At 47.3% G+C, this 26,926-nt stretch overlaps 1 protein-coding gene across 1 annotated transcript in view; it reads right to left on the reverse strand.

Annotated features, from left to right (window-relative positions):
• Positions 1-2,070: 2,070 nt before the first annotated feature.
• The window catches only part of LOC139279635 (spondin-1-like), a 425,839-nt gene continuing 400,983 nt past the window's right edge, over positions 2,071-26,926 (reverse strand). The window contains exons 11-15 of the mRNA XM_070898744.1: positions 18,160-18,330; positions 16,907-17,074; positions 14,057-14,221; positions 5,770-6,033; positions 2,071-3,022 (exon numbers count right to left, since the gene is read on the reverse strand). Coding sequence (XP_070754845.1) covers positions 2,859-3,022; positions 5,770-6,033; positions 14,057-14,221; positions 16,907-17,074; positions 18,160-18,330 — 932 coding nt within the window. The 3' untranslated portion in view covers positions 2,071-2,858. The remainder of the gene's footprint in view (positions 3,023-5,769; positions 6,034-14,056; positions 14,222-16,906; positions 17,075-18,159; positions 18,331-26,926) is intronic.

Raw genomic sequence — 26,926 nt, forward strand, 5'->3', positions numbered from 1 at the left:
TGCTGCACTCCCTCAATAGCAAGAATGTCGTTCCTCAGATTAGGGGACCAAAACTGAACACAATATTCCAGGTGGGGCTTCGCCAAGGCCGTGTACAACTGCAGTAAGACTTCGCTGCTCCTATACTCAAATCCCCTTGCTATGAAGGCCAACATACCATTTGCCTTCTTCACTGCCTGCTGTACCTGCATGCCAACCTTCAATGACTGATGAATCATGACACCCAAGTCTCACTGCACTTCCCCTTTTCCTAATCTGCCGCCATTCAGATAATATTCTGCCTTCGTGTTTTTGCCCCCAAAGTGGATAACCTCACATTTATCCACATTATACTGCATCTGCCATGTATTTGCCCACTCGCATAACCTGTCCAAATCACCCTTCAGCCTCTTAGTGTCCTCCTCACAGCTCACACCGCCACCCAGTTTAGTGTCATCTGCAAACTTGGAGATATTACACTCAATTCCATCGTCTAAATCATTAATATATATTGTAAAGAGCTGGGGTCCCAGCACTGAGCCTTGCGGCACTCCACTAATCACTGCCTGCCATTCTGAAAAGGACCCATTAATCCCGACTCTCTGCTTCCTGTCTGCCAACCAGTTCTCTATCCACATCAGTACATTACCCCCAATACCATGTGCTTTGATTTTGCACACCAATCTTTTGTGTGGGACCTTGTCAAAAGCCTTTTGAAAGTCCAAATACACCACATCCACTGGTTCTCCCCTGTCCACTCTACTGGTTACATCCTCAAAAAATTCCAGAAGATTTATCAAGCATGAGTTCCCCTTCATAAATCCATGCTGACTTGGACCAATCCTATCACTGCTTTCCAAATGTGCTGCTATTTCATCTTTAATGATTGATTCCAACATTTTCCCCACTACTGATGTCAGACTAACTGGTCTATATTTACCCGTTTTCTCTCTCCCTCCTTTTTTAAAAAGTGGTGTTACATTAGCAACCCTCCAGTCCATAGGAACTGATCCAAAGTCGATAGACTGTTGGAAAATTATCACCAATGCATCCACTATTTCTAGGGCCACTTCCTTAAGTACTCTGGGATGTAGACTATCAGGAACTGGGGATTTATCGGCCTTCAATCCCATCAATTTCCCTAACACAATTTCCCACCTAATAAGGATATCCTTCAGTTCCTCCTTCTCACTAGACCTTCGGACCCCTAGTACATCCGGAAGGTTATTTGTGTCTTCCTTTGTGAAGACAGAACCAAAATACTTGTTCAATTGGTCTGCCATTTCTTTGTTCCCCATTATAAATTCACCTGAATCCGACTGCAAGGGACCTATGTTTGTGTATACCCTTTCCTTATTAGCCCTCCCCAAGTGCATTACCTCACACTTCTACCAATTAAATTCCATTTGCCATTGCTCTGCCCATCTGACCAGTAGATTGATATCCTCCTGCAGTCCATGATTTTCCTCTTCATTATTAACCACACAGCCAAGTTTAGTGTCATCTTCAAACTTCTTAATCGTACTCCCCATGTTCAAATCTAGATCATTGATGTGTACCACAAAAAGCAAGGGACCCAGCACTGAGTCCTGCAGAACCCCACTGGAAACATCCTTCCAGTCACAAAAACATCCATCAACCATTACCCTTTGCTTCCTGCCTCTGAGCCAATTTTGGATTCAACTTGCCACTTTGTCCTGGATCCCACTAAATTTTATATACTTATCGTCCTTTCTGGTAAGAAGCGCCCGTTTCATCTAGTTTCGCCTTTAACCATCGAGAAACTGCTGAGAATATTGGTGCAAGATCCACTTTCTCACTGGGTGATATTTTTTTACCTTTATTATGGAAATTTTCACCAGCGTTAGTTGCAGTTAACGGTGTTTCTGGGTGGCAATCGGGTGGTGAGGGGCTTTAGGAAAAGTCTAGCCCCATAATGTTGTGATACACAATATCGCAATTGTGTGGGACAGGCTCGATGGACCAGATAGTCTTTACCTGTCCGTCATTTTTCATATGTTTTGTATTTTACCAGCCAGAATCGCCGCGCAGTTTCATTCAATACAATTGAAAGAAAGCAAACACCAAATCTATTATTGCCATTTTGTTTTATTGTCAAACAGGGTAACCGGACAAGTTAATATATAATCAAAATTATATATTTTTCTTTTTTTTTCTTATTTTTTTTTTACAAACGGTAAAATAGGCTGAGCGTGCCTCGTACTATTTGACCGCGCTCACACTCTCTCTCTCTCACTCTCAGTGTAACGATGAATATTCAACAAAGAGAAAAGTAACTCCCACCAAAAATCAAGCACAAAGACTTTGGTCGAATACACATTTGTGACACCGTCACCAGGGGGCAGTAAAGATACCACGGAATATGACAACAGGCAAAATAAAAACTTTTCTTTTTTAATTGTTAAGTTCATTAAGGTTTTTTTTTCCTCTTACCGCTACAGAGCAGACAGTGAACATTCCTTCGATAAGGCATCTAAATTTCATATCACAAACGGAATATTTTTTCTTATTTAAAAAAGAAACATTTCTCACAACCAAAAGCTACAACAGCAAATGTTTAAAAATCCATGGGAAAAAAACACTGTGCACCGGTGCGTAAAAATTAACAAGTAAAATGTAACCACAGGTTAAACAGATCAAGATGCTTTTTTTGATCGGTTTGCGTGCTAGTGCGTAGGTACAGGTGTGTGTGTGTCTGTGTACAGTGATATTGTAACATTTATAAATGTTAGGGATACAGAAAGGCTTTGTGTCAGAAAGGAAAAAAAAAATGTCTCCGTCAACTTTAAGAAAAAAAAGCAGTGCACCTATTCGGGGGGTGGGGGCAGACCGGGAGCGGGGGCAGCCCAGCATGCTTCCTAACATGGGTGGACGCTGCAAGCCCGGATTTCTCTCATGTCTTTGCAGCTAGTGATCTGGGAGGTACGGTATTTCCTCTTCACCACCATGAAACGCTCCTGGATGCCTCCGCCGCAGAACTTGCTGCACTCGTTCCATCCTGTCCACGGCCTCATCTTGCACCCTAAACCAATGGGAGGGGCAGGCAATGAGGGAAGGTCACAATCATATCGAATTTACAGCACAGAAAGAGGCCATTCGGCCCCCAACAAGTCCGCGCCGGTGTTTATGCTCCACACCAGCTCCTCCCACCCCTACTTCAACTCAACCCATCAATATAGCTCCCCTCCCTCTGTCACCGATCGTATATTTTTTTCTCTTTGTCTCCAATGGCAGCTGGTCATTCTGCCATTCGCACCCTATCGAGACTGACCTTTTTCTAACTTCTGTCATTACCATTTCAATTCGACCCATCATCCCTGTTGTCTCTCTAATCTCTCCTTACTTCCACCCTATCACAGACCTTCCCTTTTGTTCTTTCTTCTCCTCCCCATTTCAGTGCTCCTTAAGAATGTGTTCTTTTCGAACATTCGCCAGTTCTGATGAAGGGTCATCGACCTGAAACTCTGTTTTTCGCTCCACAAATGCTACCTGACCCACTGAGATTTCCAGCATTTTCCGTTTTTATTTCAGGTTCGAGCATCTGCAGTATTTTACTTTTGTACATATTCTTGTATTTTTTTCTCCTTCGTGTACTTACCTAGCTTTCCCTAAAATGCATCTATGCTATTCACCTCAACTAGTCCTTGTGGTAGTGAGTTCCACATTCTAACCATTCCCTGGGTAAATAAGTTTCTCCTAAATTCCCTATTGGGTTTATTAGTGACTATCTAATATCTATGATCCCCTAGTTCTGCACTCCACCACAAGCTAAAACATCTTCTCTCCATCTACCCTATCAACAACAACAACAACTTGTATTTATATTGCGCATTTAACGTAGTGAAACGTCCCAAGGTGCTTTACAGGAGTATTATGAGATAAAACAATTTGACACCAAGCCGCGTAAGGAGAAATTAGGGCAGGTGACCAAAAGCTTGGTCAAAGAGATAGATTTTAAGGAGCGTCTTGAAGGAGACAAGACAGGTAGAGAGACGGAAAGGTTTAGGGAGGGAGTTCCAGAGCTTGGGGGCCAGGCAACAGAAGGCATGGCCACCAATAGTTGAGCGATTATAATCCGGGAAGCTCAAGAGGGCAGAATTAGAGGAGCGCAGACATCTCAGTGGGTTGTGAGGCTGGTGGTGATTACAGAGATAGGGAGGGGCGAGGCCATGGAGAGATTTGAAAACCAGGATGAGAATTTTGAAATCGAGGCATTGCTTAACCGGGAGCCAATGTAGGTCAGTGAGTACAGGGGTGCTGGGTGAGCAGGACTTGGTGCGAGTTAGGCAGCTGAGTTTTGGATCACCTCCATCATTTTTAAGACCTTTATCAAGTCACCCCTCAGCCTTCTCTTTTCTAGAGAAAAGAGCCCCAGCCTGTTTAATCTTTCCTGATAGGTATAACCTCTCAGCTCTAGTATTGTCCTTGTAAAAACAATGGGGAAATTGTGGGTGGTGGGGTTTTCCCTCGCCTCATGCCCGGATCTGTTGTAGACTCATTGATAGAGACTGATTGCTGTGATTGGTCAACAACTCCATTATTGTTTTATCGTGCAACTTCCAGGATGGTAGAAGGTGAATGGACCCCTAAATGGACCCCTTGGCCTTCTTTCGTCTCGCAATTCTTGTGTTCCCACATATTTATTTACCTTGGGATGATTTCCTGTCCATTGCAGAATCATTCCACTAGAATCAGCAGGATGAAAATCGGATGGGTTCTGCAACGACGGACAATCTGCTGTGCTACATTGCTCCCAGGAGGTGATCACTAAAATTCATTCCATTGAATTCTCACCCTTGTTTTCAAATCCCTCCATGGCCTCACCCCCTCCCTATCTCGGTAATCCCCTCCAGACCCACAAACATGCGAGATCTCCGCACTCCTCCAATTCTGGCATCTTGTGCATCTCTGATTTACTATTGGCGGCAGCTGCCTGGGCTCTAAGCTTTGAAATTCCCTCCTCTCCACCTCGCTACTTCTCTCTTTTTCTTTAAGATGCTCATTAAAACTACCTCTTTGACCAAGCGTTTTGGTCACCTGTCCTAAAATCTCCTTAAGTGGCTCCGGTGTCAATTTTGTCTGATAATCGCTCCTGTGAAGCTACGTTAAGGATGCTCTAGAAATACAAGTTATTGCAGTGCCAGATTAGATTCTATGCCCAGTTCTCTGAATTGGGTCTGGTACCCATGACTCAGCACAGAGTGTTCTACCACTGAGCCATGGCTGACACCCATAGGATGATCAGGAAGCAGCATCAATGCCATGCTTACATAAGGAATGATGGAACCAAAATTGCTCCTTACGTTAGCCATTACCGCCTCAAAGCTGTGTGTGCCTGGGCGGTACATGCACCCTTAAAGGGGAGGGCGCTCTGCTGGTGCCTCCATTTTATTTTATTTGTCGGCCGACTCCGGTTCGGCAACAGGCAGCCCGGCACCCCCTCTTGTGTACCAGGCCGCAGGCGTGACCTTTAACTGAAGGGGAGGGACGCTGTGATGCGTCAGCATGGCACGGAGTGGCGGCTGACCCGACCCAATGGCACTTCTGCCTCGCAGCCGACCCCCGAACGGAAAAAAATAGACCTGCAAATCGCACAATTCTCCGCCCCATGGATTGGAGCGGAGAAAAATCTTAAAGAACGGTAGGTGCGCCTTCTATTAGTCGAGGTGGAGGGGTGGTGGGGGAAGGTGCAATTTCGGCTCCGACATATTGTCAGATCTTCGGGTTCAATCAAGAAGGTGCTCGATGCCTCACTGGGAACTCAGGTACCTGTGTGTTCTGGAATTTCAGGATCCCCTCTCAACTGTTTGTTCCTCTGCCTCTCCGGTGCTTCTTTGCGACGTCGCTTTTCGTCGCTCAGTCTCCTCGAGCACTTCCGCACTTTGCACTTCTTGCGTTGGACGGTCTCGGGGCACAGGGCCCCCCCGAACTGCGGCTCCAGTTTGATGGTCCTGGATCTGATCACATGCCCCTTCCCGCAAGACTTATTGCACTCTGACCACTCTGACCAATCGGAGACCATGCAATCAGTGGCTGCAATTGGAAACATTAAAAAAAGGATGAGCTTAAATGTTTCTGATGTCATAAAATAGCACAAACTTCAAAGAATAATGAGTATTGTTTACACAGAATTAATTGTTTTTGCTGCTTGAATCAATAGATCTGAAAAGTACAGACATGTACAGGGAGCAACATTCCTCTCACTTAAAAGGGTTATCCGCCTCAATAACTCTAAACTCCATCTACATCTTAAGTCTGTGCATGACTTGACATTGGTCCTAACACCTTTCTTACATTCCTGAACATAGTAGAAGAACATTCTTTTTTTTATCTCTAGCTTTATCCTACATTATAATACTGACTACACTTCAAAAAAGTATTGCATTAGTGTAATGTATGCATCTGTGAGTATGCTCACAGGTTTGTAGAACTGTTGCCTCCAAGGTCATCTGGAAGAGTCCGTGTTCCATGGGTATGTACAGTGTGTGAGGTTGCAACCCCTTTTACAATATTTAAAGGGGCTGCTCCTCAAATTCTGGTTGCACTTCAGTCCCACATTCCTGATCTTTGGGCACCCTGTGCGGAGGGGAGCGGGTAGGTCGGAAGGCCTCCTCGTAGGACTGCTCCTGGGCACGGCCAAGGGTGTCATCAGCTGATCCAGGCAGCGAGCGGTCAAGGGGGTCGTTCAACCTGACTGCCTGCCTCTCTTCCGTGTGTACATCCGCGCCAGGGTGTCCTTAGAGATGGAGCACGCGGTGTCCACCGGTACGGTCGCGGCCTTCCGCGAGAGGTGGGCACCGGACGGACTGGAGTGCATCGTTACCCCCGGCAACCAAATTTTAATTTTATTTTATATGTTTTAAAGTTTAATTTGTTTTAATTGCTGGATTTTTAGTGTCCCCCTCCCCTTTTATAGGGGGCACTTGTAAAATATATGGTTTTAATGCCCCCAAAAAAATCACAAAAAACCACAAAAAAACAATAAACATTTAAAAAAATAAAGGGGCAGTGAAAAGTGTCTGGAGTGTCCCCCAGATCGGGGGGCACTTGATCTAATGTTTATTTTGTTCCCCCCCACCCCCGCAAAAGAGTTGTAGAGCTGTTGCCTCCCAGGCCGCCTGCAATTTCTGTGGTCTGGAAGAGTCCGTGTTCCATGGGTATGTCCAGTGTGTGAGGTTGCAACCCCTTTTCCAATATTTGAAGGGGCTGCTCCTCAAATTCTGGTTGCACTTCAGTCCCGCACTCCTGATCTTTGGGCACCCTGTGCGGAGGGGAGCGGGTAGGTCCGAGGGCCTTCTCATAGGATTGCTCCTGGGCACGGCCAAGGGTGCCATCAGCCGGTCCAGGCAGAGGGCGGTCGAGGGGGTCGTTCAGCCTGACTGCCTGCCTCTCTTCCGTGTGTACATCTGCACCAGGGTGTCCCTGGAGTTGGAGCACGCAGTGTCCACCGGTACGCTCGCAGCCTTCCGCGAGAGGTGGGCGCCGGAGGGACTGGAGTGCATCATCACCCCCGGCAACCAAATTTTAATTTGATTTTATATGTTTTAAAGTTTAATTGGTTTATTGTGCCGGGTTTTAGTGTCCTCCTTCCCTTTTAGCCAGGAGGCACTTGTATAATTTGTGGTTAGTGCCCCAAAAAAAACAAAAAAAAAGGACACTTGAATACTGTTTGGAGTGCCCCCCCCTCATCCCCCCCTTTAACAAGGGGGCACTTGATTTAATGTTTATTTTTGTTTTCTACAGTTGTAGAGCTGTTGCCTCTCAGGCCGCCTGCAATTTCTGCGGTCTGGAGGAGTCCATGTTCCATGGGTATGTCCAGTGTGCGATGTTGCAGCCCCTATTCCAATATCTAAAGGGGCTGCTCCTCAAATTCTGGTTGCACTTCAGTCCCACACTCCTGATCTTTGGGCACCCTGTGCGGAGGCGAGTGGGAAGTCGGAAGGCCTCCTCGTAGGACTGCTCCTGGGCATGGCCAAGGGGGCCATTAGCCGGTCCAGGCAGCGGGCGGTTGAGGGGATCATTCAGTCCAACTGCCTGCCTCTCTTCCGCGGTTACATCGGGCCAGAGTGTCCCTGGAGATGGAGCATGTGGTGTTCACTGGTACATTCGCAGCATTCCGCGAGAGGTGGGCGCTGGAGGGACTGGAGTCCATCATCACCCCCGGCAACCAAATTTTAATTTGATTTTAATGTCTAAAACTTAATTTGTTTAAGTTGTGGGTTCAGTGCCCCCCCACCACCCTTTTAGCCAGGGGGCACTTGAATAATTTGTGCTTTAGTGCCTGCAAACAAAAAAACAAACAAAAAAAAAAACAAGGGGGCACTTGAAAAGTTTTTGGAGTGTGCCTCCCCCTTTAATCAGGGGGCACTTGATTTAAGTTACAACTTAAAATAGTTGTAGAGCTGTTGTGGGTGTGGCCTATTCATGGAGCTCACAGTGTGTGGAGTGAGGAGCTCCTGCAATTCTCTCTGCAGCCTGAGTCCCCAGGAAGAGGAGGAAGGGACCTACTGCTTCAACACTTCAGGGGAGAGGAGGAGAGTAAGAACTTACAACACTGCACTTCAGTCCCACACTCCTGATCTTTGGGCATCCTGTGCGGAGGGGAGTGGGCAGGTCGGAAGGCCTCCTTGTGGGCCTGCTCCTGGGCATGGCCAAGGGGGCATCAGCCGGTCCAGGCAGCGGGCGGTCGAGGGGATCGTTCAGCCTGACTGCCTGCCTCTCAGTTCCGCGGTTACATCCGAGCCAGGGTGTCCCTGGCGATGGAGCATGCGGTGTCCACCGGTACACTCATGGCCTTCCGCAAGAGGTGGGCACCGGATGGACTGGATTGCATCATTTCAACAGGGAACAAAAGTTTCATTTAACTTGATTTGTAAGGTTTCCTTTAATGTTTATTGGCCAATTTGTGTTTTTTTGTGCCCTTACAAAAGGGGGCACTTGATTTAAAGCTTAGTTTCAAATAGTTGTAGAACTGCTGCATTGTGAGTGGTTTAGCCAGTCACGTGATGTTCACAGGACTCAATAAAACCCCAGTCAGTTGAGTCGAGGTCATCCACAATGAGGTCTGCAGTTGTCAGCCTCGTGGATGAACTGGTAATGTGCAGTGAGATTGTTAAACCTTTGTTAATAAACCAACTAATTCTTCATAGCAATGTGTTTCTATGAATTCTTAAGCAAAGAACCCATGAAGCAAATACATTACAATTGGCTGTAAAGCACTTTGGGATGTCCGGTGGTCATAAAAGGCACTATAGAAATGCAAGTCTTTCTTTGTTTCTAGTCTTCAGTCTCTCTTCCTCTCCATCACAACCTTTCTCATCTCTCTCCACTTTGGCAATGTTACTAGGGGTATTTCCTCCTCTGAATGTTCCTTTTTAGCTTTTGCCAAGCTTCTAATTTCTATCCTACATACGCTCCCCGCCCCCCAGATTCCTCTTTATGGTGAACCAGGCACGTTGGGTCGAATGGTCTCCGTCTCTGCTGTATCATTCTATGAAACCAGAACTCATTGCACAAGTTTCTACTCTAAATCATTAATTGTTAGGGCATTGTAATGGCATAAATCGAAGTCCTCTCATAGAACCATTTGGCCCATCGTGCTTGTACTGGCTCTTTGAAAAAGCCATCCAATTAGTCCTACTCCCACCTGTTCTTTCCCCATAGCCCTGCAAATTTTACTATTGAAAGTTACTATTGAATCTGCATCCAACGCCCTTTCAGGCAGTGCCTTCCAAATCACACCAGCTCGCTGCATAAAAACAATTCTCCTCCTCTCCAATCTATTTTTTCTCCCAATTACCTTGAATCTGTGTCCTCTGGTTACCGACCTTCCTGCCACTGGAAACAGTTTCTCCTTATTTACTCTACCAAAACCCTTCATGTTTTTGAACACCTCTACTAAATCTCCCCTGAACCTTCTCTCCTCTAAGGAGAACAACCCCAGCTTCTCCAGTTTCTCCATGTGAAGTCCCTCATCCCTGGTACCATTCTAGTAAATCTCCTCTGCACTTTTCCTTCTCCGAATCAGCCAGCTTTCAAAACCCAGGCTCAATCTGACTTAATCACGATTCTTTGATCTGCCTCGTCTTCACTCCTTCTCTCTTCAGATGAGACGTTAAACCGAGGCCCCGTCTACTCTCTCGGGTGGTCCCACAGTATTATTTTGATGAAGAGCAGGGAGTTATCCACGGTGTCCTGGGCCAATATTTATTCCTCAACCAACATCATTAGAAACAGATTATCGGGTCATTATCACATTGCTATTTGTGGGAGCTTGCTTTGCGTAAATTGTCTGCCACGTTTCCTACATTACAACAGTGACTGCACTTCAAAAGTACTTCATTGTCTGTAAAGCGCTGTCGGATTTTCTGAGGTCCTGAACAGCGCTATATAAACGCAAGTTCCTTCTTTTACTCTTGAGCTTTGACCCTGCTTACCTGAGCTTCTTAGTAAAAACAACACAGACCCTGATATTCCAGGATCAGAAGAACATAAGAAATAGGAGCAGGAGTCGGCCATTTGGCCCCTCGAGCCTCAATAAGATCATGGCTGATCTAATCCTGGCCTCAGCTCCACTTCCCCGCCCACTCCCCATAACCCTTTACTCCCTTATCTTTCAAAAATCTGACTATCTCCACCTTAAATATATTCAATGACCCAGTGTAAGTGCTGAACCGGCAGGGTCAGAGAGACGGAAACTAATCAGCCTGGAGCCAGTGGGTGCAGGAGCCACTATGAGCCCATCTCCAGTGCCCACCTGCTTCAAGCTGTCAGGAATGGCTGTCTCCGCTACCATACCTACAGTGTTGGCATCATGCCCAGAAACTGTCTCCACAGTTGTCCCCATTTGTCCCCTCCGAGAGGCCGCTGTGGCATTCTAGCAGGTCCCAGCAAAGCCCAGGACAAAGGATCGCCCAACAGAGAGGTTTCCCCGCATCTGCTGGCGTACTCGCCCTTTTATGATGATGGAGGGTCCACCCCATGGAAGCACATGCATGTTCGGGACCCTGCGCAACCAAGACCTGTTCTCTGATCTTTCTGTTGCAGTCCTGTCCAGAGGTGCAGCAGGAGTGCACCAGAAGGACAATGGAAGTTCAAGTCCCTATTCTCCACGAGGGACACCAGGTGGGACAACACACACCATAGAAAGAAAGAAAGACTTGGATTTATATAGCACTTTTCACGCCCACGGACATCTCAAAGTGCTTTACAGCCAATGAAGTACTTTTGGAGTGTAGTCACTGTTGTAATGTGGGAAATGTGGCAGTCAATTTGCTCCCACAAACAGCAATGTGATAATAACCAGATAATCTAATTTTTAGCAATGTTGGTTGAGGGATAAACATTGGCTCAGAACTCCCCTGCTCTTCTTCAAAACTGTGCCATAGGATCGTTTATGTCCACCTCAGAGAAAACGGGGTCTCGGTTCAACGACTCATCCAAAAGACGGCTCTTTGAGTGAGTAATGATGTAGATTTACCATTGAACTCCGCCCCATCCCTCCTCATCCAATCATATCAGACAATACTGTGCATGAACATACGGACAATGAGGGGCAGGAAAAGACTGGTCCGTCCAGCCTGTCCCACATAACTGCAATGTCTTGTGCCTGTCACCTACCCATACTCATCAGCGAGTATTAGGCATAGTAGCATAAAAATAAAGACTGAATAAGTTTTGAGGCATCAAGCTGAACGACAGAAAGCATTATGCAGAGGATCTAATTATCAGGAAAGACTGAAAAGGCTCGGACTCTTTTCCTTGAAAAAAAAGGCTGAGAGGTCTTTAAAATTATTAAGGACTTCAACAAGGTAGATGCGAAGAAGATGTTTTACTTGTGGGAAGTCCAAAACTAGGGGTCTTAAATATAAGACAGTCACCAATAAATCCAAAAGATTATTCAGGAGAAACTTCTTTACCCAGAGAGTGCTGAGAATGTGGAACTCGCTACCACAGGGAGTGGTTGAGGCGAATAGCATAGATGCAGTTAAGGAAAAGCTGGATAAACACGTGAGGGAGGAAGGGATAGCTGCATATACTGATAAAGAGTGCTGGGAGGAGGATCATGTGGAGCATAAATACCGGCACGGACCAGTCGAGCCGAATGGTCTGTTTCTGTGCCGTACATTCCTAAGATGAAGCGGTTGTTTTATGAGGAAAGGTTAAGCAGGTTGGGCCTGTACTCATTGCAGTTTAGAAGAATGAGAGGTAATCTTATTGAAATATATAAAATTCTGAGGGGGCTTGACAGGGTAGATGCAGAGAAGATGTTTACCCTCATGGGGGAATCTAGAAGTAAGGTACATAGTTTCAGAATAAGGGGATGGCCATTTAAAACGGAGATAAGGAGAACATAAGAACATAAGAACATAAGAATTAGGAACAGGAGTAGGCCATCTAGCCCCTCGAGCCTGCTCCGCCATTCAACAAGATCATGGCTGATCTGGCCGTGGACTCAGCTCCACTTACCCGCCCGCTCCCCGTAACCTTTAATTCCCTTATTGGTTAAAAATCTATCTATCTGTGATTTGAATACATTCAATGAACTAGCCTCAACTGCTTCCTTGGGCAGAGAATTCCACAGATTCACAACCCTCTGGGAGAAGAAATTCCTTCTCAACTCGGTTTTAAATCGGCTCCCCCGTATTTTGAGGCTGTGCCCCCTAGTTCTAGTCTCCCCGACCAGTGGAAACAACCTCTCTGCCTCTATCTTGTCTATCCCTTTCATTATTTTAAATGTTTCTATAAGATCACTCTCATCCTTCTGAACTCCAATGAGTAAAGACCCAGTCTACTCAATCTATCATCATAAGGTAACCCCCTCATCTCCGGAATCAGCCTAGTGAATCGTCTCTGTACCCCCTCCAAAGCCAATATATCCTTCCTTAAGTAAGGTGACCAAAACTGCACGCAGTACTCCAAGCGCGGCCTCACCAATACCCTGTACAGTTGCAGCAGGACCTCCCTGCTTTTGTACTCCATCCCTCTCGCAATGAAGGCCAACATTCCATTCGCCTTCCTGATTACCTGCTGCACCTGCAAACTAACTTTTTGGGATTCATGCACAAGGACCCCCAGGTCCCTCTGCAGCGCAGCATGTTGTAATTTCTCCCCATTCAAATAATATTCCCTTTTACTGTTTTTTTTCCCAAGGTGGATGACCTCACATTTTCCGACGTTGTATTCCATCTGCCAAACCTTAGCCCATTCACTTAACCTATCTAAATCTCTTTGCAGCCTCTCTGTGTCCTCTACTCAACCCGCTTTCCCACTAATCTTTGTGTCATCTGCAAATTTTGTTACATTACACTCTGTCCCCTCTTCCAGGTCATCTATGTATATTGTAAACAGTTGTGGTCCCAGCACTGTGGCACACCACTAACCACCGATTTCCAACCCGAAAAGGACCCATTTATCCCGACTCTCTGCTTTCTGTTAGATAGCCAATTCTCGATCCATGCTAATACATTTCCCCTGACTCCGCGTACCTTTATCTTTTGCAGTAACCTTTTGTGTGGCACCTTATCGAATGCCTTTTGGAAATCTAAATACACCACATCCATCGGTACACCTCTATGCACCATGCTCGTTATATCCTCAAAGAATTCTAGTAAATTAGTTAAACATGATTTCCCCTTCATGAATCCATGTTGCGTCTGCTTGATTGCACTATTCCTATCTAGATGTCCCGCTATTTCTTCCTTAATGATAGCGTCAAGCATTTTCCCCACGACAGATGTTAAACTAACTGGCCTGAGGCATGTCTTCTCTCAGATGGTTGTGAATCTGTGGAATTCTCTGCCCCAGAGAGCTGTGGAGGCTGGGTCATTGAATATATTTAAGGTGGAGATAAGACAGATTTTTGAACGATAAAGGAGTCAAGGGTTATGGGGAGCGGGTGAGGAAGTGGAGCTGAGACCATGATCAGATCAGCCATGATCTTGTTGAATGGCGGAGCAGGCTTGAGGGGCCGAATGGCCTACTCCTGCTCCTTTTCTTTATGAGCTTATATAATTCCGCGAATGTGAAGTACATCGTTGCGGAAATCTCTACTTACGGCACTCCGGCAGCATGCACTTCTCCACCTGCTCCAGCTCCTCGTTGCACTCGCCCACCTCGGCCGGGGACTTCAGCATCCTCCACCGCGAGCGCATGCCAATCCCACACGTGACACTGCAGTCGCTCCAGTCCGACCAGAGGGTCAGCATACAGGGAATGGTTTCTGATAGTGAACAAAGAAACAGCTGTTGGCAATCCAGAGTCTACTGCGCCAAATCGCAATGTGAAAACAGATCACCACTCGCAGGTCAACACATCCGTTATTTACCCTTAGAGTGGATTGGAAGGACCTGTTTCCCTTGGCAGAGGGGTATTCATTTAAAGTAATTGGTAGGTTTAGAGAGGATTTGATGGGAAATGTTTGCATCCAGAGGGTGGTGGGAGTCTGGAACACACTGCCTGAAAGGGTGGTAGAGGCAGAAACCCTCTCCACATTTTTAAAGTACTTGCATGTGCATTTGAAGTGTCGTAACCTACAGGGCTACGGACCAAGAGCTGGGAAGTGGGATTAGGCTGGATAGCTCTTGGTCGGCCGGCGAGGACACGATGGGCCAAAATTGCCTCCTTCTGTGCTGTAAATTTCTACGAAAGCCAAACGGGGTGTAAAAGAGTGCACCTGATCTGCGGGTGCCTGGGGGTAAAATGAAAACTGCCTCCTCGAAGTTCAAACCCCATGTTTCCCATTAATTTGCGGAGAGTAAGAGATCTCGGTCTTCCGATTTTGAATATGTCAACCAATGAGGCATCAGAGCGACGGACAGCCCCCTTCCCAAACCTCCAGGCCCCACAGAATGAAGAGAGGACACACACCAACGCACAAGGCATAAAAAGCACAAGACGGATTGAGCTGCCTAGGTTTTGTGTGCCAGATGGCCTAAGGGCTGTGGTTTAGATGCTCCAACTTTAGAATCGTGCGGTTGAAATTGGTCAGCGGCGACTGCGTGAGTCGGGCCTCCCAGCCAATTGGCAGCCGCTTTGAAACTGTGCCGATTTTCGTTTCCACCCACAAGCCAATGGGTTAAAACGGAACTGCCGATTGGCTAGGAGGGTAGACCAATTTCATCCCATCCCCGGATGCTTTTGTTACTAGAGGCCAGTCGATAACAAAGAACAAATGGGGTCAGCATTGTATTTTGGGGGATTGACCAGGGGGAAGCGTGCTGATCACCGCCTGGCCCAGCGGTGAAGAGGCACCCTCACACTACCCACCATTTTGAGGCCCAAGGTCTTAATCAAATTTGGCAGGTGCCAAACTGTTAATCTGGTCAGGATCGGGCCTAAACTTGCAATCGAGGTCCGAGTTCCATAAAAATAAGGAGCCTATGACCTGAAAGAGACAGGGGATTTGGACACCTGACAGAAACTTGCCAAGGCTTCTTCGGCAGCACCTCTCAAACCCACAACCTCTACCATCTAGAAGGACAGCGGCAGCAGGTGCATGGGAACATCACCATCTTCACGTTCCCCCTCATCCTGACTTGGAAATATTTTGGTCGTTCCTTCATCGTCATTGGGTCAAAATCCTGAAACTCCCTCCCTAACAGCACTGTAGGAGCACCTTCACCACATGGACTGCAGCAGTTCAAGAAGGCAGCTCATCACCATCTTCTTACGGGCAATTAGGGATGGGCAATAAGTGCCGGCCTGGCCAGTGACACCCACATCCCATGAATATATTTTTTAAATGCCGGATTCAAAATGGAGTCAGGATGAATGGGGTGGGGTGAGGTTAATGATCCCATTTTGAGATCTTTATCCCCCAGTTAACCCCAGGCAAAGTGAGTGAAAATCAACTCCAAGGAAAGCAGAGGTAAAGAAATGGGCCATTCAATGTTCAACAATCTTAACTCTGCAGGTTAAACAAATTACTTCCTGGTCAGAGGGAACAGTCTGGAAGAACTTCCTGCACTTGACTGTGGCGATAGAGTGACAACAACAGCCCGAAAATTGCGGCCTCTCTGGGTGTGTACGATGTGCGTACACACCTGGAGAGGCCTCTCAAATGCTGGTTCTCAGCCCGCGATGCGCATGCGCCAAGAACTGGCTTTTGGCAGATCCTACAGGTACCCAGGAGATGGACATCCGCGGGCGGAGATTTGGGATATTTGCCCAACTCTTGCCCAGCGAATGTCTTTCAAACTCTTACGCCTGGTAAAAGCAAGGGTATGGTCTACTTTTACCAGCATAAAAGCTTTAAAACATAGAACAATTAAAGGTTACTCCTTATTTTTATATTAAGAACCCTGTCTATGAAGATAAGTTTATTTTTAAGACTATTAAAGCTTTTTTTTTACATTTCAAAAAAATAATTTTTTTTCAAAAACATTTAATTTAATGCAATTTCTATTAATGTTTTAAAAAGAGAAGTGTTTTTTTATTTATGGGTGTGTTTTGTTTGATTTTAGGGGTATTCTCATTGATAGTAACGGGAGCTGGGAGTTCCCATCACCATGAATGAGAATACTACATTGTGATTGGTGGTCCAGGCCCACGGGATCCCAGGATATGCGTATGCTCCTGAAAGACATGTTCCCGTATGCTGGGCTGTGATACTAGGCCTCAGAACGCAATCGCCGTTCCTCCGAGACCACCAGGTATTTTCCTGTCGGAGGCGTTCACCCGCAGGACGCCTCCAACTGCAATTTTCCTCCCCAATATTGATTGAGAAACCAGCAAATAAACATTGATTTTCAGTTCAAAACTATATCAATTTGTCAAGATCCCAATTAATAAATTATTTTGCTCTATAATTGAAGTAGAATTCTCTGTGAAATTTGAACTTGTACAGACACTCCGAGAGTCAACTCAGGACTCACAGCCTCGGCTCTTGGGTGGGTCTTATACTTACGACAGTCCGGCATCCCACATTTCTCCATCTGTACTGTCTCCACTTTGCACATTGATCCATCTGACGGATGCATCTTGACCATTCTCAACCGCCTCTTGGAGCCCATCCCACAGCTCGCACTGCACTCCTCCCACTCGCCCCACTCAGTCACGAAGCAGGTGTTTGATGCTAACGTCGGGGGAAGAAGAGAAGAATTGTGAGGGATCCAGTAAAACATTCGCCGGCGTTCACTTATCCGTTCGCAACCTTAACATCCGATTTGATCCTGAGCTGACATTCTGACCCCCATATCCGCTCTATCACTAAGACCCTCTACTTCCACCTCCGTAACATTGCCCGTCTCCGTCCCTGCCTCAGCTCATCTGTTTCTGAAGCCCTCGTCCATGCCTTTATTGCCTCTAGACTTGACTACTCCAAAGCTCTCCTGGCTGGCCTCCCACTTTGCAAACTTGAGCTCATCCAACACTCTGCTACCTGTATCCTAACTCGCTCCAAGTCACGCTCACCCATCACCCACTGTGCTCCTGTGCTCGCTGACCGACATTGGCGCCCGGTCCGGCAACGCCTCTATTAAAAAAAATCTCATCCACGTTTTAAAATCCCTCTAAGGTCTCGCCTCTCCTGGCCGCCTCTGTTTTCGCCTCGGAGGGGGGGAGGGCGGCGGCAAAGGCAGCGGTGAGCCAGCTTTCAGTGCTCTGCTGGGGTTTTCGGGGCGCGGAGCATTACCACCCAGGAGAGGCAAGCCAGTGTGTAACGCCCCCAGTTGCGACACCGGCTCGAATTTTGGCTCCTGCCAGACCCGTATGCCCTGCAACGCCCCCTGCTTGGAACACCTGAGAAAGTGGGCGGTCCGACCTATACTGGTTGCATTGAGGTAAGTAATGTCGACCTTAGGTAAGTGTGATAGTTTTTTATTTTTTTTTGCGATTCATGTTGTGATGGCGTGGGCTATTTATTGGGAATGTTTTGGGTGTTTTTTTCAGGGTTTTTTTCTCCCCAGGTCTCTCTCAGAGCGCTCCCAGACTGGCTCTTTAGCTTGATATTTTCCCATGCTCAGCCGGCCTAGCACCCTGAGAGAGGTGTGCACCGCCTCCCTTAGCACTCCGACCTACACTGAGGGCCCAGCTGCCCAATTTTGCTGACTGAGGCGCAAACTGTTCCCGGGTGCAAACTTTACTGCCCCACTGCCATTACCTGAATCAGCAATGCCAAAAGTCCAGCCCTTTAGCTCTCATCCCTCCTAATGCACCTACCGCATTCCTCGTTGACAATGCATTTCTCCTTCTCCTCGGTGGGCAGTGTGCAGACGGAGCCATCCTCGGGGTACTGCTTAATGTATCGTTCCCGCGATCTCATGCCCATTCCGCAAGAGAGGCTGCAAGGGGACCAGCTGATCCATTCCGACATCATGCAAGTGGACGCATCTGGGGAGTACAATCGATTAATTAACAAACCGAGCAAAAATCTTAACAACATGCAAAATTGCTGTGCAGAATAAGACCAGCTGGTCCATCGAGGCTGCCCCACACTCTCGTGCTGGTTGGACGCTGCCCATCCCATTACTTCCATTCCCCCCCCACCCCAAGCAACCCCCACCCACCCCCCCACCCCCGCCACCCCTCCCCCTCACAGCTGTGTAACCTCCTGCAACAAAATCTAGAGGAAAAACCCTGGTTGAAAAAGGGAAAAAACATACTTGAAAAATTTCTCTCTGACCTCCTCAGGCGATGGAAACTCAGTCCAGGAGATCACATGGACCGAGTGTTCTCGATAACCACACTGACCTTCTATATGAAGCGATCTCTGCTCCAGTCAGGAATCGGTCCCGCTCTCTCTCGAAGGCAGAGAGTCAGCACCCACCACACCAGCCCAGAACACGTTCCAGAGACTCACTGCTCTCTGGGGTAGGAAAACCCGCCCAATGTCCAGTCTATTCCCTGTTATGTCTCTAACTTTATCCAGTTCTGACGAAAGGTCACAAACTTGAAACGTTAACTCTGTTTCTCTCTCCACAGATGCTGCAGCAGCATTTTCTGCGCTTAGTTCAGATTTGCAGCATCTGCTGTATTTTGTTTTTGTGTTAACACTGCAGGCGTTTTCACGTTTGCACACGAATGGTCCCACTAGCAGTGATGAGATGAATGATAATCTAATTTATTTACCCGAACAGGCCACAGTTTAGCATCTGCTTCAAAGGATGGGGCCTCCAACAGGGTAGCACTGCTTCATTGGAGCGTGAGCTGAGAATGGGCCTTGAGCTTACCATCATCTGACTTAGAGTGCTACCAACTGAGTCAAGCAGACACTCTCAAAAGCAGCTTGATGTTGCACCTCGCTATGCACATGGGTTGCTGTTCTCGCAACAGGAGGTAAGGTCGGTAAGAAATGGAGGTAGTAAGTCACTGAGAGTTCTATTCACAACCTGTTTTTGTACAGACTTCAGTTGAATAAGAACAGCGTGGAACTGGATATCCTTACTGCAGTTCATGCTGTGGTTTAGATCTCTGCAATAAAGTACTTATTTTTTTATTCGAGCTTCTTTTCTGAGCCATCAAAGAGAATGTACAGCTTTCGTTACTGTTACAAAAGAAAGACATGCATTTATATAGCACTTTTCACAACCTCAGCACGTCCCAAGGCGCTTAACAGCCAATGAAGTGCTTTTGAAGTGTAGTCGCTGTTATAATGTAGGAAACACAGCAGCCAATCTGCGCACAGCAAGCTCCCAAAAACAGCAATGAGATAATGACCAGAAAATTTGTTTCAGTGACGTTTGTTGAGGGATAAATATTGTCCCCAGGAGACCGGGGATAATTCTGCTGCTCTTTTCTCAAATAGTGCCATGGGAACTTTTACGTCCATCTGAGAGAGCAGACGGAGCCTCCGTTTAACGTCTCATCCAAAACACAGCACCTCCAACAGTAAAGCATGCCCTTAGTACTGCACTGGAGTGTCAATCTGGATTTTTGTGCTCAAGTCTCTGGAGTGGGACCCAAACCCACAATCTTCTGACTCAGAAGTGAGAGTGCTACCCACTGAGCCACAGCTGACATTGGAGAATAACATCACATGGAAAAGGCTAATTTAATTTAAAGAAATTTGGAATGAAACATCGTTGATAATATTCAACTGAAGAGCTCAAAATCCAGAATCCCACACCCTATGTCCTTGCCTCTAAGGCCCTCATCACATCACCTCGGCCCTCACCAAACTTCACTAGCTTCTATGCCCCAGCAAGTAGACGGTAAGATTACATAAGAACATAAGAACATAAGAAATAGGAGCAGGAGTATCTCAGTTTTAAATGGGTGGCCCCTATTCTAAGACAATGTCCCCTAGTTTTAGTTTCAGGATATGAGTGAAAATATCCTCTCTGCATCCACCTTGTTGAGCCCCCTCATTATCTTATAAGTTTCAATAAGATCACCTCTCATTCTTCTGAACTTCAATGTGTATAGACCCAACCTACTCAACCTATCCTGATAAGTCAACCCCCTCATCTCCGGAATCAACCTCATGAACCTTCTCTGAACAGCCTCCAATGCAAGTATATCCTTCCTTAAATACGGAGACCAAAACTGTACGTAGTACTCCAGGTGTGGCCTCATCAATATCCTGTACAGTTGTAGCAGGAATTCTCTGCTTTTATACTCTATCCCCCTTGCAATAAACGCCAACATTTAATTTGCCTTCCTGATTACTTGCTGTACCTGCATACTCACTTTTTGTATTTCATGCACAAAAGGACCCTTTATCTTAACTTTCAGATCCCTCCTCATCCTCACCTCTCCCGAACTCTGTGATTTTCAGCCCCGTATACCTGTGCGCACTCACAGTCCTCTAACATGGGCCTATGGGAGTATTGTGTACAGTTTTGTTCTCCTTACCTAAGGAAGGATATACTTGCCAAAGAGGGAGTGCAACAAAGGTTCACCAGACTGATTCCTGGGATGGGGGAATTGGCTTAGGAGGAGAGATTGAGTAAACTGGGCCTATTTTCTCTAAAGTTTAGAAGAATGAGAGGTGATCTCATTGAAACATACAAAATTCTTACAGGGCTTGACAGGGTAGATGCAGGGAGGATGTTTCCTGGAGAATCTAGAACCAGGGATCAGTCTCAGAATAAGCGGTCGGCCGTTTAGGATTGAGGTGAGGAGAAACGTTTTCACTCAGAGGGTGGTGAATCTTTGGAATTCTCTACCCCAGAGGGCTGTGGAGGCTCAGTGGTTGAGTATATTCAAGTCAGAGATCGATATTGTTTTGAATATTAAGGGTATCAAAGGATATGGGGACAGTGCAGGAAAGTGGAATTGAGGTCGAAGATGCCGTGATCTCATTGAATGGCGGAGCAGGCTCGAGGGACTGAATTGCCGACTCCTGCTCCTAATTCTTATGTTCTTAAGTACTTCTCCTTCATTGCAACATTACAACAGTGACTACACTACAAGACTACCTCATTGGCTGTGAAGCGCTTTGAGATGTCTGGTGGGCATGAAGGGCGATATATAACTTCAAGTCTTTCTTTCTTTTTACACTCTACCATCGATGACCACCTTTTGTTACCGTGCACCCCCGTCCCACCCTCCATCATCTGGAACTATTTGCCAACACCCTGCCGTCACATACCTCCGTACGACCCTGAATTTCATTAACAAGCCTGTTATAAGACACCTTAGCATATGCCTTCTGGAATATCCTTATGCACTGCATCTCCTGCATTTCCTTCAACTATCCAATTGGTCACTCCTTCAACAACAACAAATTGTCTATTAAGTTTATCAGATGCGATTTGCTTTCCGCAAAGCAGAATGAGCCAGTTGATTTTAAAACAAGACACAAGTGATATAATTAGCATTTTAACTTCAAGGAAGTATAATGATGAGCAAGTGAATTCTGAAATCATGTTTATCCATGTATTGATAAACTGAAAGAAGCGAGTAATATCCGAAACAAAGGCACATACTTATATCTGATTGCAATAAGGGGGCAGTATGCAGTAAATAATTTGCTATATTGAAATCAATAACATCAACTTGTATCTATATAGGGCCTTTAGTGTAGTAAAACATCCCAAGGCGCTTCACAGGAGTATTATTAAAGAAAATTCGACCCCGAGCCACATAAAGAGATATGAGGACAGAAGAGATAGGTTTTAAGGAGCATCTTAAAGGAAGGATAGAGAGCTAGAGAGGTGGAGAGAGGTTTACGAAGGGAATTCCTGAGCTTGGGGCCTGAACAGCTGAAGGCATGGGCACCGATGGAGGAGCGATTAAAATCGGGGATGCGCAACAGGCCAGAATTGGAGGAGTGCAGAGATCTCGGAGGGTTGTAGGGCTGGAGGGGGTTGAATCAAATTGTTTGAAATAATTAAAGAGAATTCGATAGTCTAATCCTTGATGTTTTTCGGAAAATTTGCTGCACTGTTGGGCCAACGAATTTGGTAATAAAAATATTGGTAAAAATCATTGCTTGATTAGAATGTGCAAAATGTGTCAGTCCTACCAGGATTGTAGAATGTTCTTGCACAGAATCCGGTCATTCAATCCATCAATTCTGTGCTGGTGGACTTCTCTACAAGAGCCACCTCGTCTAATCCCACTCCCCTAATTGCTGACCATCAATTTTAATGACCCGAAAATTGTGGGCTCTCTGGGTGCGTATCATGTGCGCACACACCCGAAGAGGCCTTGCAAATGCTGGTTCTCGGCGCCGAGAACCGCCTTTTGTCTTTTGACAGATCGAACGCATCCCCAGGAGAAGGAGCTTCCCACGCAGAAATTTGGGCTATTTACCCAACTTCTGCCCAGCAAATGTCCTTCAAACTCTTACACCTGCTAAAATCAGGAATATAGCCTACTTTTACCAGTGTAAGACTTTTAAAACATAGAAAAATGTAATATTATCACAAATTTTTATATTAAAAACCTTTTTATTCTAGATTTATTTAATTCAATTTAAACTCCCCAGCTGTCGTGGTGGGATTTGAACTCACGTCTCTGGATCATTAGTCCAGGCCTCTGGATTACATCATCATCATCATAGGCAGTCCCTCGAAATTGAGGAAGACTTGCTTCCACTCCAAAAATGAGTTCTCAGGTAACTGTACAGTCCAATATGGGAATTACAGGGCCCAAGTTTCGGCCTCAGTTGCTCCTGATTTTTTGGAGCAACTGGTGCAGAACGGAGTATCTTAGAAATTCAAATTCTCGGCATTTAGTTTGCTCCAGTTCTAGTCAGTTAGAACAGTTTCACTTTGGAACAGAATTTTTTTTCAAAAGGGGGCATGTCCGGCCACTTACGCCTATTTTCAAAGTTTCGGCAGTGAAAACTTACTCCAAACTAACTTAGAATGGAGTAAGTGAAGATTTTTGTATGCTCGAAAAAACCTTGTCTACACTTTAGAAAATCAGGCGTAGGTTACAAATCAGGCGTAGGGAATGGGCGGGGGGGGTTTAAAGGGAAGTTTACAAACATTAAACACTTCAGTTTTACAAATAAAGAGCCATCATCAATAATAAATGATAAATACATCAATAAATCAACCAATAAATCAATCAAAAAAAATTAATAAGAAATAATTTTTTAAAAATCAATAAATAAAACATTTTCTACGTAGCGACTGCAGCACCGGAAGCCCTCCAACAGCGTGCTGGGATGTCCCCCCCACCAGTGTGTCTCTGTCAGTGTCTCTATCTCTCTGTCTGTCTGTCTGTGTGTGTCTCTCATTCTCTGTCTGTCAGTGTCTGTGTTTCTGACAGCGAGGGGAGGGGGAGGAGGGGGGTAGAGGGGCAGAGGGAGGGAAGGGGGAGGGATGGGGGAGAAGGGAGGAGATGGGGGAGGGATGGGGAGGAGAAGGGGGAGGGATGGGGAGGGGAAGGGGGAGGGAGGGGGAGGGGGGGGAAGCGGGAGTCGGGTCGGGGTCCGGTCCGGGGGGGGGGGGAAGCGGGAGTCGGGTCGGGGTCCGGTCCGGGGGGGGGGGGAAGCGGGAGTCGGGTCGGGGTCGGGTCCGGTCCAGGGGCGGGGGGGCGGAAGCGGGAGTCGGGTCGGGCCGGTCCAGGGATGGGGGGTGGGGGGGGGGGAAGCGGGAGTCGGGTCGGGGTTGGGGTCCGGTCCAGGGGCGGGGGGGTGGAAGCGGGAGTCGGGTCGGGGTCGGGTCCGGTCCAGGGGCGGGGGGGCGGAAGCGGGAGTCGGGTCGGGCCGGTCCAGGGACGGGGGGTGGGGGGGGGGGAAGCGGGAGTCGGGTCGGGGTTGGGGTCCGGTCCAGGGGCGGGGGGGTGGAAGCGGGAGTCGGGTCGGGGTCGGGTCTGGCCGGTCCAGGGGCGGAGGGGGGGGGGGGAAGCGGGAGTCGGGGTCGGTGTCGGGTCCGGTCCGGAGGCGGGAAGCGGGAGTCGAGTCGGGTCAGAAGGAAGCAGGAGCTGGCCGTGGGAGGAGCCTTATTCACGCAGCCCCAGTGAGGCCATTGGGCCAGGGCTAGGGGCTGTGTGCTTCGGCCCCTCCCACACAGTTTTGGGCGCCTGGGGCTACTGCACATGCACGCCCACTGTAGCGCGCATGTGCAGAGGTCCCGGCACTGTTTTCAGCGCAGGGACCTGGCTCCGCCCCCTACTGCTCTTGCTGCTCCGCGCCGAGCTGCAAACGACCTGCAGGGAGCCTGAGAATCTGGAAGTTTTTTTTAGGCGCACTTTGTGGCGTGAAAAACGGGCGTCCAGGTCGGGACTGCGCCGTTCTAGGCGCGGCTCGAAACTTGGGCCCAACCGCCCTAAGTGGAGGAAGAGCACCTCGAGTCTTATTGCTGAGAGCATGCGGAGGACAAGCGCAGGCAGCGGAAGGAACGTGCGGCAAACCAGACACCCCGCCCACCCTTCCCTTCAACCACTGTCTGTCCCACCTATGACAGAGACTGTGGCCCCAAATTTCGGCCCGCGCCGAAAATGCCGCACCTCCGAGCTGGATGCCTGTTCTTCGTGCCTAAAAGTGCGCTAGAAAAAAACGTTGATATTCTCCGGCTCCTCGGAGCTCGATCTCAGCTTGGCGCGGCGCGCTCTTCACAGCGGGGGGCGGAGCCATACACTCACGACGATTCTGTAAGTAGTGGGGGGCGGGTCCAATTTAAATGAGCCAACGTGGTGCCGGCAACCCTGCGCATGCCCGTTGGAGAGTTTTCCCTCTGACTTCAGTTTTACTAGGGTTCCTTGATGTCACATTCGGTCAAATGCTGCCTTGATTTCTAGGGCAGTCACTCTCACCTCACCTCTGGAATTCATCTCTTTTGTCCATGTTTGGACCAAGGCTGTAATGAGGTCTAGAGCTGAGTGATCCTGACGGAACCCAAAGTGAGCATCGGTGAGCAGGTTATTGGAAAGTAAGTGCTGCTTGATAGCACTGTCAACGACACCTTCCATCATTTTGCTAATGATTGAGAGTAGGTTGATGGAGCGGTAATTGGGCCGATAGAACACCCTCAAAGCCTCCTTGATAAAGTGCAACATCCCCACCGACAACTGGGAGTCCCTGGCCAAAGACCGCCCTAAGTGGAGGAAGAGCATCCGGGAGGGCGCTGAGAACCTCGAGTCTCGTCACCGAGACCATGCAGAAAACAAGCGCAGGCAGCGGAAGGAGCGTGCGGCAAACCAGACTCTCCACCCACCCTTTCCTTCAACAACTGTCTGTCCCACCTGCGACAGAGACTGTAATTCCCAAATTGGACTATTCAATCACCTGAGAACTCACTTTTGGAGTGGAAGCAAGTCTTCCTCGATTTCAAGAGACTGTCGATGATGATGTCAATGATTGAGAGTAGGCTGATGGGGTGATAATTGGACGGATTGAATTTGTCCTGCTTTTTGTGGACAGGACATACCTGAGCAGTTTTCCACATTGTTAGGTAGCTGCCAGTGTTGTAGCTGTACTGGAACAGCTTGGCTAGAGGCGCGGCTAGTTCTGGAGCACAAGTCTACAGCACTACAGCCAGGAGGCTGTTACCATACAATTCATTACCTGCCATCACTTTGGTTCTCAGGCTGAGCGAACCAACAGTTCACACCATCCATGCAGGTCAATTAAACTTGGAAATAGGAAAGTAATTTTCAAGTAACGTTAGGCAAGTAACGTTTCCCCTTGGATAATCAACAGCTGCTGCTTCAACACGTTCTAAATGTTAATTTTAAAAGCAACACATTATCATTGCTCAGTGGGTAGCACTCTTGCCTTTGAGTGAGAAGATTGTGGGTTCAAATCTCACTCCAGGGATTTGAGCACAAAAGTCCAGGCTGATACTCCAGTGCAGTGTTGAGGGAGTGCTGCATTGTTGGTGGTGCCGTCTTTCGGATGAGACATGAAATCGAGGTCCTGTCTGCTATTACAGGTGGACGTGAAAGATCCCACGGCACTATTTTGAAGAAGAGCAGGGGAGTTATCCCCAGTGTCCTGGGCCGATGATTATCCCTCATACAACATCACTAAAAACAGATTATCTGGGTCATTATGTCATTGGTGTTTGTGGGAGCTTGCTGTGTGCAAAATTTGCTGTCAGGTTTCCTTATATTACAACAGTGTCGACACCTCACAAATACTTCTTTGGCTGTAAAGTGCCTTACGACGCACTGAGGTCGTGGAAGGGGCTATATAAAGGCAAGTCTTTTATCAGTGGGTGAGTTTTCCATTTTGCCCGAGTTTGCCAATACACTGCCCAATAGCATGCAGTTTTCCATTGCAGATTCACCTTCTCCAGTAACGGGGTTGAGACTGCACAGGTTCTGTCCAAATCCACTCCTAACAATAGCCAAAGAGCAGACATCTCATTGCATTAGTTTGAGCTGGAATTAAACTGTAGTCCCAGAGGTGAAAGGAAAGTGAAGTCCCTCAATGTACACAGACAAGCCTCAGTTCCTCGTCACACCACCATCTTAAACAGTCCCTTTCATTCACCCCCTTGGAGTCTATTTGATTCATGGGCCCTTTGCTTAAGAATTCATAGCAACACGTTGCTATTAAGAACTACCGGTTGAACCTTCCTTATCC

This window comes from Pristiophorus japonicus, chromosome 14, assembly GCF_044704955.1.
Source record: "Pristiophorus japonicus isolate sPriJap1 chromosome 14, sPriJap1.hap1, whole genome shotgun sequence".
NCBI classification, from domain to species: domain Eukaryota; kingdom Metazoa; phylum Chordata; class Chondrichthyes; family Pristiophoridae; genus Pristiophorus; species Pristiophorus japonicus.